At 40.9% G+C, this 16,742-nt stretch overlaps 1 protein-coding gene and 1 long non-coding RNA gene across 10 annotated transcripts in view; one reads left to right on the top strand and one right to left on the bottom strand.

Annotated features, from left to right (window-relative positions):
- GRIK4 (glutamate ionotropic receptor kainate type subunit 4) overlaps positions 1–3,364 on the top strand; it is a 371,582-nt gene extending 368,218 nt beyond the window's left edge. For both annotated transcript variants that reach the window (XM_020792582.3, XM_072979221.2), the window contains exons 19-20: positions 308–426; positions 2,840–3,364. In XM_020792582.3, coding sequence (XP_020648241.3) covers positions 308–426; positions 2,840–3,205 — 485 coding nt within the window. In that variant the 3' untranslated portion in view covers positions 3,206–3,364. The remainder of the gene's footprint in view (positions 1–307; positions 427–2,839) is intronic.
- LOC110078446 (uncharacterized) lies at positions 143–16,636 on the bottom strand. Of its 8 annotated transcripts, none has more exons than XR_013538234.1 (6): positions 16,499–16,636; positions 14,248–14,348; positions 6,416–6,568; positions 4,093–4,287; positions 2,631–2,682; positions 143–2,050 (listed from the first exon to the last, which is right to left on the bottom strand). It is a non-coding gene; the product is annotated as an uncharacterized LOC110078446 (long non-coding RNA). The 8 variants fall into 8 exon arrangements; XR_013538233.1 differs by lacking the exon at positions 2,631–2,682 and adding an exon at positions 15,338–15,390 and having other exon boundaries at positions 16,499–16,591; XR_013538235.1 differs by lacking the exon at positions 16,499–16,636 and adding an exon at positions 15,999–16,215.
- Between the last annotated feature and the right edge of the window lie 106 nt (positions 16,637–16,742).

Genomic DNA, 16,742 nt, shown 5'->3' with positions numbered 1-16,742 from the left:
CCAACCAACTTTGTGGGGCAAGGAGAATAATTTTTCAGTTCCTTGTCCTGATACGTACATAAGGATTTACGTCCCTGTTACCTATCAGGATTATTTTACAGAAAGACTTTGTGTGTCCAATACTTCACACGATAAAATGATGTGCTTTTAAATGTTAGTTTTATATTCTTAAGACAATAAAGTTCAGAAACCATCTTTTAGAAAGGTGGATGGATGTGAGGCCTGATTCAAGTTTAACAGTTCAGGTTTAACAGCAAAGGGCTCCTTTCACACTGTTGTTCTTTCTGCTGGTGGTTTCTTTTCATAGGTCTTGGAATGGAGAATATAGGTGGAATCTTTGTGGTTCTGATATGTGGTTTAATCGTAGCGATTTTTATGGCAATGCTGGAGTTCTTATGGAGTCTCCGACACTCTGAACACTCTGAGGTAAGACTCTGCTAGAGGCGTACAGTCTAATAGTTGGTATTAGAAGTGTCCCAGACCAAAGAAATGCAATTTTAAAAGGGGTTGGCAGTGTAATATTGAACATATCTGCTTCCAGCTGAGGTGACTAATTCATAATCCCTCACTCCATATTAGACTTGAATTTCCAAACCACTACCATTTAGTGGCAGGTAGCATTAGTAAACTGATTGACTATGTGATCTTGGATATCTCTCTATCTCTTTAAATCAGAGGTAGTCAACTTCTAGTAATTCTCGCCAGTCCTCTCCAGCAAAGCCAACGCAAATGTTTTGGTACTTACACGTTAATTTCTTTGGTTTGTTCCAACGCAAACCAAAGAAATTAACATGTGAGTACCAAAACATTTGAAACTGTAACAATTTTCTGAGAGAAGGGTTGCATTTTCTGACAGAACTGCAAGAGTGCCAATATTTTTGGCCATGACTGCATATAGTTATTTTACTAGGGGATGATGACCAGTGTTGAGCCTTACCCATAAAAAAATGAGCTAGGAAGCTGTAACTGCCACACGAATCTACATATTCCCCCAGGAAGTCAACACACTTGCGACATCTGTCCTGCAGCTTCTGAAGTCCCCGCAAATAAAATTCTTCCGACTGCTGGTATGACCACTCATTTGCAGCATTAGTTGCTTCCAGAACACTCCCAAATCTTTATCCCTTTAGATGTTTTTCGAGTTCGGGGAACAGATGATAGTCAGGAGTCAGGTCAGGAGAATAAGGTGGATGAAGCATCACTTGAAAGCCTAAGGAAGTCAGTTTCGCCACTGTTTCACCTGCAGTGTGTGATGAGGCATTGTCATGCAACTGGATGACACCTTTGTAGAGCTTTTCTCAACGTTTTTCTTTGATGTTTTGCCTCAATTTCGTCAATAAAGCACAGTAATATTTTGCATTGATGGTTGAACCCTGTTGGAGGTAGTCCACCAGCAGAACTTCCTTCTTATCCCAAAAAACTGTTGCCATTTGCTTCTGCACCAACCTTTGCACTCGGAACTTCTTTGGCCTGGGGGAACCACTGTGACTCCATTCCTTAGGCTGTTCCTTTGTCTCAGTGTCGTAACAGTCTCATCACCAGTTAACCAGTTGGTCCAGGAAATCTGACTCATTTCTTGCGAACTGTTCTAAGACAGCCACCGATGACTCCACACATTTCCTCTTTCGTTCAATTGTCAAAAGTTTGGGGATTCACTTTGTTGCCAGCTTTCTCATTTCTAAGTCGTTGTGGATAACGGCACCAACTCTCTCATGTGGTATTCCCAGATATGCAGCAATACTTTTGGCTGATATTCGGCAGTCCTCCATGATCATGTAATAATGAATGGCTTTCACATTTGCAGGCACAGAGAGAGAAACAGGCCTTCCACTGGGTTTCTCACTTTCAACACTGAAATGGCCAGTTAAAAATTGACAAGCCAATGTTTAACTGTTGCATACGAAGGGCCACTGTCACCCATAGTTTGTGACATTTCATAATGGATCTGCTTTGCACCTTTTCCTTGGAGAAACAGGAACTTGATTATGGTCCTATACTGTACTCTTCCACACTGAACTTTTCTGGAGGTGCTGCCATGTTCACTTTGGACCTGAAAATTAAAGATAAGAAAATCATAGGTAGTTGATGTTTGCACCAATGAATATAGACAAATTGGCCAATACTCTCTGCTATTTACAGCTTCATAGCTCAATTGTTTCTGGGTAAGGCTCAATGCTTGTCAGCACCCTCTCGTAGGTCTAGTTTTCACTGACTGTGGCTGAACTCTTTACTGAGTAGAAAAATTCCTCCATGTAGAAAGCAAGTACAGAAAGCAAAACTTAATTCTTATTTTCTGACATCCAGTTTTCTGTTTGTGAGACCTTTTTTTAAATGGCAAAGTGCTCAGCAACACTGCAGTCAGATTATTTAGATCATAGACCAGCCTGACCATGCTTTATCCTCTGTCTGGACCTTTTTTTTGAGCCAGCAGCAGGCTGCTCCTCTTTTCGAGTGGGCTGGAGCAATTGGGACTGTACATAAAGATCACTTTAAAGACTCCTTTTCAAGTCTAGGCCCCTGGAAGCAACCCTTTCTGATGTTCAATTTATGTCACTGTCTGATTGCACTCTAAGTGAAGCAATACAGCTCCAAGTACTGCTAAAGTTTCAATGGAAAATTCAGCTGCTCACTGTTGGTTCTGATAAGGTAGTTAGGCTTTCAGGATCAGGTGGAGAAGGCTTCCTAGAGACACAAAACCCAAAAGAAAAGTCCTGTGACATCAGGAACTGGCAAGCTTTCCCATGTCTCTCACCCAATGGGAGAGAATGATGCTGAGACATTTGTCGGTCGGAAACGAACTTTCCAAAAAACTCATCTTCTGCTTATTGCCCTGTGACAGGTGTCCGTCTGCCAGGAGATGATGACCGAGTTGCGGAGCATCATTCTCTGTAAGGACAGTTTCCAACCCCGCAGGAGGCGAGGGGGAATTATACGGACTCGCCCCATTATACAGGAAGAACGAAGAGTGCGCACTACCACCACACTCAGCAATGGCAAGCTCTGTGGTGGAGGCGATCCCGAGCAGCTAGCACAGAGACTCGCACAGGAGGCCGCCCTCGTTGCTCGAGGTTGCACGCACATCCGGGTGTGTCCGGAATGCCGGAGATTCCAAGGTCTCCGAGTCCGGCCGGGACCGGATTCCCCTGGACAAAGCGATGAGAGTTTGGAATGGGAGAAGGTGACAAACAGCAGTGAGCCTGAGTAAAGTGGCAGGGAGGTGATGAAACAGCAGCAGCAGCAGCAAATGTTCCATTTTACAGAACATGAGACTTGTACACAGTGTTGAACTATTTTTAAATTAATAAAGTGGTTCCCCAGCTTCTCAAGAGCAAATCAAAGCTTTACAGCTGGGGGATGAACCCAATGGGATTTTTTTTTGTTATCTGTCTTGTGCAAGTATCTAACCTACCTACTTCCTGGAGTACGGGGAGGAAGCTTTCCATCTAGCCTGGGAGAACCCTTTTCTCAACTGCTTGCCTTTCAAACTTGAGATATGGGGTTTGAAAAAAGGAAGTCACTTGAAGGAGGCCGCCAGAGCAGGTTCAAATTCTAGTGAGAAATGACTATCGTATGGACTTTGTCACATTGGGCCAAGGATCTCTCCTTTCAGAAGACGGGGGAAGGGTCATTTTCCTTTAGATACTTTAAGGCCGCCGTGGTCTAGCACACCCGAGTTCAGGGAGCCATTCTGAGTAGGGGCATTCAGAGGTTAGGGCAAAGGGTTACCTCCCATATCAGTGCAGCCCTCCTAGGAAAAGTGCATTCAAAGAGTTATAATACCAAAAACTAACCAACACAACATTCCACACAGAGGCCTTGAAATGGCTAGAATTTCAGGTGGCCTGCTTCTTTCTTTCCCTGTGTGGGATCTGGGGACATTTACCAATAGGAGACCTCTTTGGAATAGAGGGGTGTGTGTGTCAGTTTTCTCCCATCAGCAGAGGGTGGTAGAATTTAACTATCCCAGGTTATCTGTTTCTAAAGTCATGTCTTAACTTTATGTTAAGAAGAGATAGGACCTCACAATTATACATATCTGTAATGTGTGCTGTTCTTTTAAAGAAAGTCACTATAACTAGGCTGAGTACTCACTGTTGACCTCTCCTACATGACAGTTTCTTGGCTACGAAATCTCCTTGACTGAAGGTCACTATGAAGCAACATCTATGGTGTTTTCTGAAGGCCTTGGTGAGCATAATCAGTCAACATTCAGGAAATCCTTGTACCGATGGCGTTTTTTCATGGGACAGCTCCATTTCCTGATTGACACTTCTATGCAATTTCTCACTGTAAAAATAAGATGGGAAAATCACGATGGTGACAAACTCAAGTGAAAGACTATATCTTGTTCCTGGGTTCTTGTGGGTTTTATTTTTATTTTATACTTTATTTTTGAACATACCGAAATAAAATCTGTCCTTCTATAAATATAGGGGTTTAACCCCCTGTATTTTCCTGAGAAACAAAAAGTGAAGTCCCAATTCATAAGATGAAAAGATGTGTAGTTGCTACTTTATTTATTTACATTCTTTCTACACATCAGAGTGGGTTGTTGTTGGTATTTAAATATGAAAAACAGAATCTTAGCCTTCTGTTTTTAGCTCTCAATGTGGAAATTTCAAAATTAACAACAAAGTATGCTGGGAAAATAAAACCCTTTCCTATTTTCAGGCACTTAATATCAAAATCCAAAATGAAAAGAGTGAGATAAAATTTTAATTTGGTTGTTTTTGCTTATGCTTTAATAACTGGAACCATTTTACTTTTTCTGTTAATATAAAAACAATTATTCATAATATATTTTAATAATTATGAATTAAACACTGGGCAAAGTCTTGCTTACGCCAGCACAACATAAAGTTATGCCAGGGTAAATATGCACAACACTGTGCCATGCAATTGCACAATCGTTCACATACTGTACAACTGGCAGAAGTGCTTCATAGATAGCCCTTCTACTTTGGCGTAGGTTTGTGCAGTTGCACAACAAGATTTTGGTTAATATCTTCACATCCCACTTCTTATTATATTAAAGCAGTATAAATAGTTCTGTCCCATTCTCACTGACTTTCATACAATTTCCTCTGAGGTGTGGCCAGATGAAAGACAGTACCCATGATCACTCAGCAAGGTTCATGAAATGATGGGAGATTCTAACCAGCATTACTCTGGTCCTCGCCCAACACTTCCATAACTACCAGCCAAGAAGAACCGGCTGAAATTATTGAAGACTGTTGAGAAGAATGCCGCTGGATTGAATCAAAAGGTCTTCCTGACACAGCCTTTTGCTCTACGTGACAGCAACCCAATGCCTCCGGGGAGATCTACAGGTAGTGCCTGAGGGCAAAGGTACTCTCCCGCTGTTGCTCCCTATGCATATTCCAGCAGCTGCTCTAACTCTGTGAGATTAAATATAAAAATATCACTTTGGGTGGCCATGCTAGCTAGGAACTTTTGAAATTAAGAGTCCCAAAGGTAAACTTTTCCAGTTTTTTTTTTTTTACCAATTAACAACAATCTTGGTGGCAGTACACTGAATTGACAATATCTTGCTAATCAATTATAATTAGTTGATAAGGAAGCCACGAGAATACACAGCATGCACAATTGAATAATTCAGCAAAACATGATATATGAGACAGGTCAAGTAGTTACGCCCCTAAATATTTGTGAAACATCACTGTGACTTGTAGTTCAGTCATACAAACACTAACTATCATATCCACCTGACAGCAAGAGATAAACTCTTCTGAGCTTGGCTGCATTCTGTTTAAGGCTGGCATGTTACACAAGCAGTAGGGAACAGTCAATTTAAAAATGGGCTTTTCAATATTTATTTACTGGTTACCCAAAGAGTAATGGCGGGGAGAGATTCAAATAACTGACTCTGAGCTTCCTTTGATGGGGTGAATATACTTTAAATATTACCTGCTGCTAATCAGCAACAAGGTAGGTACACTCCCCTGATGCTGTGTATGCTGGCTTTCCATGTGCAAAACTGACTGCTAGATTAGACGTATCATTAAGCTTGCTTACTTTCCATGGCACTGGTGGAGCATGCAGGTGAGTATTTCCACTAAAAAGAAACAACGACCATTCTCTTACATAAGAAGGAACCTTTAAGATAATCCTATTTTTGTGTGTACCCTTGCCCTTTAACAGTAGTCTAACACAATAACACATACACTCACACTCTCTCTCTCACACACAAACATTAAACAGACCAAGCTTCTTCCCCTCCCTCGACAGGTTGGCACAGAAACAAGGCCAGCAAAAAGTCAGCAACTCTAGCAGCCAACAGTGCTATCTAAGGAGTTAGTAAACTGGGCATTAAAAAACTTCACATTTTCAATGAATTAGTAATAAGATGTTGAAAACAATGCATGAAGGAAATTAAATGCTTTATAGGTCAGACCTGATTTTTCTTCTCTTCTTATTAAATCACTAAATTCCCTTTCCCAGTATACACTTCACATCCAATTTGGTACACTGGAGATCTCTTGGTGCACAATTCTTTCCTTTTTGTGCGTCTTGGCTTGAATCGGAGTTTTGCGATACAATACGAATTCTGAAAAGTAAGCAAATGAATAAAGGTGTTTTAGGTGAGGATACATTCTTTGGTATCAGGACAGGACACACACTACTCTCTCTCCCCTTTGCTCTCTGCTAGGCATAAAATTAGCCTCCTGGAAGCAGTCCCCAGTGGAAGACTTTTTTTGGCCTCTTTCCTTTGACCAGGCCCACTCACATGCAAATGAAGTTCATGGTTTGTCATTTGAAATGCACTTTCCCAGAATGCCTATCTATTGATAAAATGTGGTAATTCTAGAAAGGTATCTGTCTAAATCCCAATGGGAACAGAAGATTAGATCAATTCAAATATAATTGCTTTAGGCCTTTTAATTGTTTCACCACACCTGCTTTCCATTATGAGCCTTCAGCTTCAAAACCCCCAGAGGCACATGAAACAAGGATTTTAAATTCCTCTACGGCTAAGTCTCTATGTTCCATATTAGAATATTCATACCGGAGGTTTGCCAAGTTTGACTCCTAAGCAAGCTAAGTAAGACTCCTAATATGATAACTAAAATACTGGGACTACTTTTTTTAATGAATGTTTTATGAGTTTTGATTTCCAGGCCAGTTAATTTGCACTCAGCTCTGAAGGGATATTATTTTTCCCTTAGGGTCAGGCTGGGACTTGACTTCTGGATGCATTAATGTATTGACAAGGGTCATGGGGTGTCTCAGTACTCTGCAGATGCAATTACTGAGATTTCTGGTTCTGTGAAATCATTCCAGAATCATTTTGCAGTTCCAAAGCCTAAGTGAAGAGATAAAGCCCACACTGATAACAACGGACATGGGACTGATCCTCCTATTTAGGTCAGCATTTCTTGTAAGAATGACTACTTAACCCTTTCTTTGGCAAGTTCTTAAAGAAACAGCACAATGCCCTTTTCAAACAGTAAAAGAATAGCCAGTCCCTTTTTATTCTTTTCCATCTTGTTTAGCTGCCTTTTACAGTACATTCCTTTGTTTTTCCTATCAACTGACTACTTGGATTTAGAGAGCAAATACAGACTCAGTTCTCTTTTGATACAGCTGGTAACAATTCCAGTTATTTGAACAGGCCTTCGTTCCTGTAGCACCACAGGAATCTGATTCTATGTAATTAGAACACAATTCTAAAACTAGACCAATATAATTTGGAAACATTAGATAGACTATTCAACTTGCTGTCACGAAGAGAGAAAATTCATCTCTTACCTCCTAGATTCAAATCCCTTCTTGCATAAAACCATTGGCTAGCCATCTGCAAATAAATATTTATCAATTCACATACAGTGGTGCCTTGCTTAGCGATTGCCTCGTTTAACGATGTATTGGCTTGGTGATGAGGTCTTAGGAGCGATCTTGCGCTCCGTTTAGCAATGTTTCCAATGGCGAAATTTCGCATAGCGATGTTCGGGACCTTGCTTCGCTTAGCGATGACAGTTTAGGTCCCTGATTCGCTTAGCAATGTTTTTGACAGCTCTTATTTTTAAAAGGTGTTAAATTGTTTAAAAAGGGTTTCGAGTGCTTGAAATCGCTAGTGCACTTAATAAACCCTTTGTTAACCAAATTTGGCTTCGTTCTGACTCTTTTTGAATTTTTGGTGATTTTTTTTCTCCCCCATTGAAATGCATTGAAAAGGTTTCAATGCATTCCAATGGGGGAACCGTGTTTCGCTTAGCGATGTTTCCTATGGCGATTTTCGCTAAAGGATGGCAATCCGTTCCCATTGAAACGGATTATCCGGTTTTCAATGCATCTCTATGGGAAAACGCGTTTTGCTTAGCGATGTTTTCCCATAGCGATGAATTTTTTGGAACCAATTAAAATCATTAAGCGAGGCATCACTGTATAAGGCCAAACCATATTTGGCACTACATGAAGTATCCCAGAACTAAAGCCACCTATTTACTTAGCAATCCTACATTTATTCTCAAAGGCTTTCACAGCTGGGATCCAATGTCACAGACAGAGTTCTAACTCCTGTCCTCTGAAGATGCTGGCCACAGAGACTGGTGAAACATTAGGAAGAAAAACCTCCAGAATACGGCCAAACTGCCTGAAAAACCTACAGCAACAACCCTATACGTACCGTATATACTTGAGTATAAGCTGACCCAAATATAAGTTGAGGCACCCAATTTTGCTACAAAAAACTGGGAAAACGTATTGACTCAAGTATAAGCCGAGGGTGGACAATGTAGCAGCTACTGGTAAATTTCAAAAATAAAAATAGGAGAAGGATGGGAGTGTCCTGGAAGTGGACACTCCCATAAAGATCTTTAAGAGATATAGTTGACAGGGAAGAAGGGGAGTGAATGGGCTTCCCTGGGCTTGTAAACAAAGATGCCCTCACTGTGACCTCTGTTCAGAGTGGTCTTTGAAAAAGTTTTCGACAACTCCTTCATTTGGACATATACTGCTATTATCCTCCCAGCACGGTCTCTGCCTGCAGAGTCTCAAAAATGCAGTGTACTTAACCCAGGTCATTGGACCACCCACAGAGGCTGCAGGTGCCCATAGATGAGCGAGGGAGTCCGGAGAACACCCGCACTGCAGGGGAGAACATGTAATTTTGACACTGACTCAAGTATAAGCCAGGGGTGTGTTTTTTCAGCAAAAATATGCTGGAAAACTAGGCTTACACTCGAGTATACATGGTATTTATAAAGAAGTTAAGTATCATCATGTACAATGGAACCTGCTGTCAAGAAACTGTACAGGATCACAACCTTTGTTACTTCTCATCTGGTGCTTAAAACAAGTGACCTGACAGCTGCATTCCAAACTCTTTCTCTCTCTAAAATATTTATATGCCATCTTTCTCCTGAAGTATCAAAGCTAACTTATAGTATTAAAAGAAACCAAGTTAGAATTAAATAATAAACTAACAATATTAAAAAGTATTAAGCAAATATATTAAAATTCATAAGGACAAAATTAAAAACACAAGTAAAACACAAAATAAAATGTTCCCTTTAAAAAATCCCCTTGGCCACCCATTCTTTTAAGGGAAAGCCTGCCTGATGAGAAAGGTATTCATCTGCTTGTGGAAGGATAGCAAAGATGGGGCCAATCGGAGTTCCCATGGAAAGGAGCTTCAAAGACCCCTCTCCTATGTCCCCACCAAATGTGCCTGTGAGGATGGTGGGACTAAGAGAAAGGACTCTTCTGATTATCTTAAATAATAAAGCGAGATGCGGTCTTTTAGAGAGCTTGGACCCAAGCTATTTAGGGCTTTATAGGTTTGAAACCCACTGTTTGAAGCAGGTTTGTACATCTAATCAATTACAAAACATAACTTAGATGTAGCCATGAACTATTATTTGCTGGCACAACCTGGGAAGTAAATAAAGCAGAACATACATGGGGAGAAACAAGGGGGTGTAGGAGTGTTTACAGCAGTGGTCAGGGAACAGGGGTAAATTACCCCAAATGGGATAAAAGTGAAAATCCTGGGGGTAATGAGCAGAGAGAAAATGGATGGATGGAGGGTGGGTGGGTGGACATGTGTCTGTGTGTGAGTGAGAGAGAGAGAAACTGACTCAAAACTACTGTATGAAAAAAGGAACAGGCAAGGCTTGAATTAAGGCAGGAAAAAGGGAGAAGGGAGGGAGGAAGTGTGTTTGTGTGTGAGAGAGAGACTGACACAAAACTATAAGTCAGGCAAGGCTTGAATTAAGGCGGGGAAAGGGTGGCTTCATCAAATACTGTACCATCTCCTTCCCTTCAAATCAAGGGGGTAATGTTGGCTTATATAATTTTTTTTGGGGGGGGGGGTAAAAAGTAAAAAAGTCCCCTGACCCCTGGTCTACAGGAACCTTAGACTCTTTCATATATTAGCAAACTAGAGTTTTAAAATATTAGAAGAATACCTCAGGCTCAGTTCTCAGAAAACTTTCACTCCTTAGTTCAAAAGGTGGTCTAGGTATAACTGAGGTTATTATTCACAGCAACAAACCAAATCCAGTGTGTCTCCATGCATGCTGCCAATGACTGCAACAAGTTCATAAAGCCTTCCAATGAAACTACTTGTGACAGTGTGCTGCATATGCCTTTATGATGACAGTCCAAAAATGACTATAGGTTTAGTATTACTGAAGCACTACACATGTAGATCTAAGTGGAATCTTGATGGGAGACCCTTGGGAAAAGTGGGTTTTAAGTACGGTAAATACATGGCTGTTATTCCTGTTGCTGGTTTCCTCCCTCTTCTCACAGTCACAGATACAGTTATGGTTCTTAAAACTGATTTTAGACAATTTGCTGCTGGAACATTGGATATTGGGATTCAACCATGAGTACACTGGTAGAGAAATAATAATCATTGTAAAGAGGATTTACTTTGAAGCATATGAGGTTCTAAGCCCATTATCCTATGCTAGTGATATGACAACAAAAGCAGCTTCACTAGGACTATTAAGATGACAGATTAAGATTAGAAAACACTTTGCACATTAAGCAATGATGAATTCATATTTAAGAAATACAATAAGATGAAAAGACGTACCAAATAATATGCTAAAAGGTCCTTGACAGAAAATCTGTCCACAAGAAGAGGAAACACACAATGGCAGAAAGAGCAAAAATGCTTATACAAATTTCTTGCAAAAGAAACTTGACAGAGCAATGTTCTTATAAGAAAGGAGGAGCTGAAGCACTTGTAGATTGGTGCTTGTAAAGCTAGAGATCAATGCACATAAACACAAACCAATTACTGTACAGAGAACCTAAAGAGCCATAAATCCTATTAAAATCTGATGGGTACAAAGTGACAGAATATACAGAAGGAACTCCTTCTGAGGCATGAGCAGCAGAGACAAATTCCTAGAGATCACCAGGAATCTATTCAGCGATGCACAGAGGCTACTTGTTTATTGGTGTGCAGAGAAAGTACAAAAAAAGAGGTCGATATCGTCTAAGCAAGAAAGTTATTCTGTTCTGCCTAAACATGTGTTTTAAAGTTGATGATATCAAAGCTTCTGACTTATGTGATAAATTAGATTAGGTGGGGAAACTGTGATATATACTTGTCAGTTGGGTGAAGCATCACCATCATTTTTAAAATACCAAGCAATGCATCGGTATTTTACGAACAGCAACAAATACTCAAGTAATTTCATGTAGTAATTCCTACTGGGACAGTGAAAACCACTGAAAAAACTGAGAATGGCAGGAAAAATCCCTTTGATTTCCTCTAGAAAAGGAAGCAATCATGGAAACATAAAGGAGTTGCTCAATGCAGGAATCCAAATATATATGGCAGATGGCTATCTAACTTACTCTTGAATGCCTCCAATGTTGAAGAGCTCACCACCTCCCAAGGTAAATGGCTCCATTGTCAAAGCGTTCTTGCAGTAGCAATATATTCTTTGTGGAGCAAAGTGTGGATAGTGAGCAACCGGAACATGAAAACAGGTCTAAGGCCAAGGGACACATAGGGAGTCTCTCACTTGGATGCCCTCCAAAAAGTCTCCATGCAAACTCATTTGTCCCTTACAGACACATCCTTGTTAGTATAGGCCCATGTTCCAGTCTACATTCTTTCTGATGACTATGAAGACACAAAGTACAGGAGACTTATTCAGGACTTTGCTGGAGAATAGGGCTATAGCTATGAACATGGTTAGAGTTTCCTCTTCAGATCTTCACATACAATGAAAAAAATGAGTACCATCTGGATGGGGGAAAACTGCTGGGACACGGCTTCTGTGTGCATGCCTGCATCCCCACCATAAGTATAGCCTATTCAGTCAAACAAATGCCTGACTAGGGTTCGAATCTTTGCAAATAAAGCACTTTCTTTTTCTAAATTGACTGATCTTGGCTGCTCAAAAAGTGTGAGTAAAGAAAGTGAAATAACCCTTCCTGCCCAGATACTAAAGGCAGGGTGTTGAAGTTTAAAGTAAAGTTCCCCACGGAGGCTTCAAATATGCAGAAGCAGCTTGAGCAGTAATGGAATGCAGATTCTATTGCCTTTCTTTATCTCCATGGAAGGCTCCCAGATAGATATGGGCACAATTGCTTCATGCCGGGTTGCTGCACGTCACAGACGTGGCACCATAGGTGCCACACGTTCCCACCCACATTAGCAGGCTTCCCCATTTGCCAGCTAGTGCACATTGCTCTTCTCCTGCACTTCGTGTGAGCATAGCAGGAGCTCATGATTCCCTTTCTCCACCTCCTCCAGTAGCCATCCCCTCAGATGAGGTGGCAGGGCAGGGATTCCTGCAGCACTGCCTCTGAGTAGCCAGCTGCAGGAGGAGGAACAGGGAAGCACATGACAACCCACACAAAGCGATTTGTGCCCATCTCTACTCCCAGTCACTCATAATCTTTCCCACTGCTTCATGTTGAGCCATATAGCTTGTCTAGTTATAGTAGAAGCACCCCAAACCTGTCTGCCAACTAAACTCCAAGTCATGAAATTATGCTTAATTTGTCACACTTAAGTCTACAATCTGCTAATATTTTATGTAGGTCTCATCCCCCCGCAGTGGAATTAACTCTTTTTTATAATAGATCTACTATGCTATTCAAACTGGCAAGATGGCAGTAAATTAATGTAGACCAGCTCCCCAGCTGATGTAAATAAGGTGTTTTTTAAAAATATAAATATATACCCAGAGAGAGCTATGACCTTATTTTCCTAACTTCCTATTGGCTTCTTCAAGCTGTATCTTCAAGAAAGAGAACATTTCTCATCAAAACTTATCTGTGCTCCCAGGTAACATGACTTTAGCACTTCATCTTTTCTACACTTGGCTCTAAGCAAGCCAAGGTTAGATGTAATTTATTTTAAAGTTGAAAGGAAATGCAAGTGCACACAAAGGAAGATTTTTTTTGATTCCCAGCTGAATGTTCAAATGGCTGATGTGTCTGTTCACATTGTTCTTATTTCTACAATCACCCTGTATCATTTATAAGCATACTCAGAAAAGAAAATCCTGCTCCCATTTGCAAGATTAAACTGGGAGAACTATGCATACACAATAGATGCTTCACAGGCAAAAACAAAACAAAAATGAAAGAACAAATTGAAAAAAAAAATAGCTACTGTGTCTCACAGTCCATAGTTGGATCTCTGAGTTTACCAACTGTGACAGGTTTAATTTTTAAACTCTCCAAAAAGAACAGGATGTGCAATAAAGCTGCTGCAGCACCCATTATAGTATTTGACTATGATACCCAATCACAATAAGCAACATATTAAACTGACAACAGTCAGAAAGCTTCTCCCACAAAGATGATGTGCCACTGGCATCTAAACAGCAGGCGCAGATCTTTCCACCTTGCGTATTGGCATCTTATTCCCTCAGGGTTCACTACACGAAGCTTTGGTCTCAACTGCCAGATTCAGAATGCAAAGAGTCTCCTGCACTTCTTGTAAATGCGACTGTCAGATATCAAGGTGTGAAGCAAGGTAATAAAAGATCAAAACCCGGGCTGCCTGCTTAGCTTTTGTTCTGTTCAGAACAGAAGGATTTAAAAATGCATACGCAAGAGTGTAGGCTTCCACAGTGACAAATTAGGAACCTATACTTTGTTAAACAGAAACTGAAAATCCACGAGATAAATGTACACTCTATCTACCCTAAAACTGACAGAGGTAGACTAAGCAATCTAAAAAAAAACCTGATATATCTGCGGGACAATGTGCATAATGACAAGAGCACTGTGTTTTGCACTTACTTTTCATAATTCTGAAGGCCTTGCTAGCAGTTCTCACATTGCAGAACGGGCAAACAGAAAATTTTGTTCATGGAGATCACTCCCTGCCCCAGTAGCAACACCTGTGCAAATAAAATTGTACACAGTTACTACGCTTATTGATACTTTTTGTTTGGCAGAAGCTTAATAGGGATACTGGCCTTACTCAGTAAGACAACTTCCTTCTGCTTTTATCTAAATTTACTCTGGTTGCAAATAATATATTGAGGACAAAGGGAGCAAAAGCAGCATGGCAAAAACTGGCAATTTAAATTAGTGATATATCAGGAAAGTAGTATGACAGGATCAACTGGTTAAACTCTAAAATCACAGGATTCAAACAATGCTAACAGGTAAGCAAATTAATAGGTTAGCTCTCAGCACCTGACAATCCCATAAATCCAATTCTGTAATGTACAAATATCTGTAGCTGCTCTCCTGAGGTAGTTCAACTGATGTTGAGATTGCAGAAGATTGCCATGTCAGGGCATCATGGTTAATGGGTAATTTTCACAACACTGACTTCTCTCTTAATCCTCAGATAAAGTGAAAAAGTTCTTCTCCTGACACTTATTAAAGCTCCAATTTTATTTCTCATTATTAAATCATGAAATTGGGGGAATGTTTAAACTAAGTAAAAGGACAAGAGACTTTTGAAAGGAGGCAAAATCTTTGAAGAACTGAAGAATCATCTCCAGGGGAAAAGAAATACATAATTTGCCAAATTACATGTATTTATTTTCTGCAACTATTTCTTTGCCTGCTATTTCATGTTGTGTTTGATTTTTAAGAAGAGAGCCTTTATGGAACAGAGAATTTAGGCTTTCCCTGAAATCTTAGAATAACGTGGATTATGAATCAAATTTCATTTTGGGACAAGCATTATAATTTGGGATACGATTTGGAATAAGCATTGTGCAGTATTTTTACAAACCTGTATTTGTTACAAATTACGTTCATACGGGGAACAAAAAATCTGGTTACAACTGAAGACAGAACATATTGCTAAAGTACTTAGTCACCCTTATAAATATGTGTGTGTTTATACACACATGCACAAAGACTCCCATACCTGTACATGCAACTGATTCATAAATCTGGATTCCAGGAGGATGAGGCCTATCACTTTTAAAAAAACATATTTTGTAATTAATAAGAAATTTTAAAAACCCTCTGGATATCACAGCCTATCTGGCTTGTCTACAATTAGACAGAAAATACTGTACCATTAAATCCAGAAATAAAAGAAAAAAGGGGAGAACTTTTTAATTTATAGCAGGGTAGATTAGATTTTTGATTTTTTTTTTAAAATTAAACCATGATTTAAATCAACTTGATTCAAAAAAAACTATTGATTTTTATCCACCCTGATGTTTAAACTTGGCACTTCAGAACCTCATGGCCTAAACTGAGAAGGAAACATCTTTCATCACCCACCCTTTAATTAAGAGCAGCTGACCAGGTGGAAGCCAAACTCTATTTTACATTTTACGCCATCCATTAATTACTCTGGTAAACAAATGGCTGACACCTACCAGAGACAAATGGGTAGACAAGTATCCCAAATAAACAGCCCCTTTACCAGAGCAACTGAAGAAAGCAGAAGCCTAAACTGTTTGCTCACGCAAATCCCTCTTAAAAGAGTGAGAACTGCTAGGGGTTGTGTATCTTCAAGGTGGATAGAAATCAATGAAGTTTTTAAAAGAAAAAAAAGCAATTTAAATAAAAATTACCTTTTAAAAATAAAGCAAGACATAACATTTCTTTAAAAATAAAATCGTATGTTCTATTCAGGTCGTCGAAAAACCCATTTTGAAAAAAAAACCTTAAATCGTGATTTAAACTAAATCTACCCTGAGAAAGAAGGTGTGTTATGTGTGTCGGGGGGGGGGGATCTGCGTGTGTTTTAACGGCCTCCCTCACAAGTCACTCAGGTCACCCTCGGACTCCTCCGGGCCTTCCTCGCCCAACCGGGCCCCAAAACGGGCGGCCGGCCTTCCCTTCCTCCCTGGTCTCTTGAGGGCCCTCGGCCGACCCGGCCTCTCCGGGGCCCGAACCTTCCAGAACCTTCCCTGCCTCCACCTGGGGAGGGTGGAGGGGCAGGCAGGCCCGCCTGACCTGAGGGGAAGCGGAGGGCCTGAGGAGGCCTCACAAAGCCCTTCTGTGGCGCCAGGTGGGGACGCGGGGACGGAGTGGAGGGAGGGAGAGAAAGAAAATACGAACTCCTTCCCACCCCTCAGAGACGACACGTCGTGCCCAATCGAGTCCTCCTCCTCCAACTCCTCCGGGGGGGGGAGGGGAGGGGAAAGGCCGGCGCCCTGGGAAGGGACCGTTGGGCGCGCAAGGCCCGCCGGGAAAAGGAAAGAACAAGCCAAGGGAAGAAGAAAACACGGGCCCCAGTCGAGGCAGGCGCGCGCGCGCTCCCGCCCATGCGCGAGCCTAGTCCCTCCCCCACCAATCCAGAGCCGCTGCGGCGC

This window comes from Pogona vitticeps, chromosome 8 (assembly GCF_051106095.1).
Source record: "Pogona vitticeps strain Pit_001003342236 chromosome 8, PviZW2.1, whole genome shotgun sequence".
In the NCBI taxonomy this organism is placed as follows: Eukaryota; Metazoa; Chordata; class Lepidosauria; order Squamata; family Agamidae; genus Pogona; species Pogona vitticeps.
Note: the sequence above shows the minus strand (reverse complement) of the source record. Positions and strands in the feature narration are given on the sequence as shown.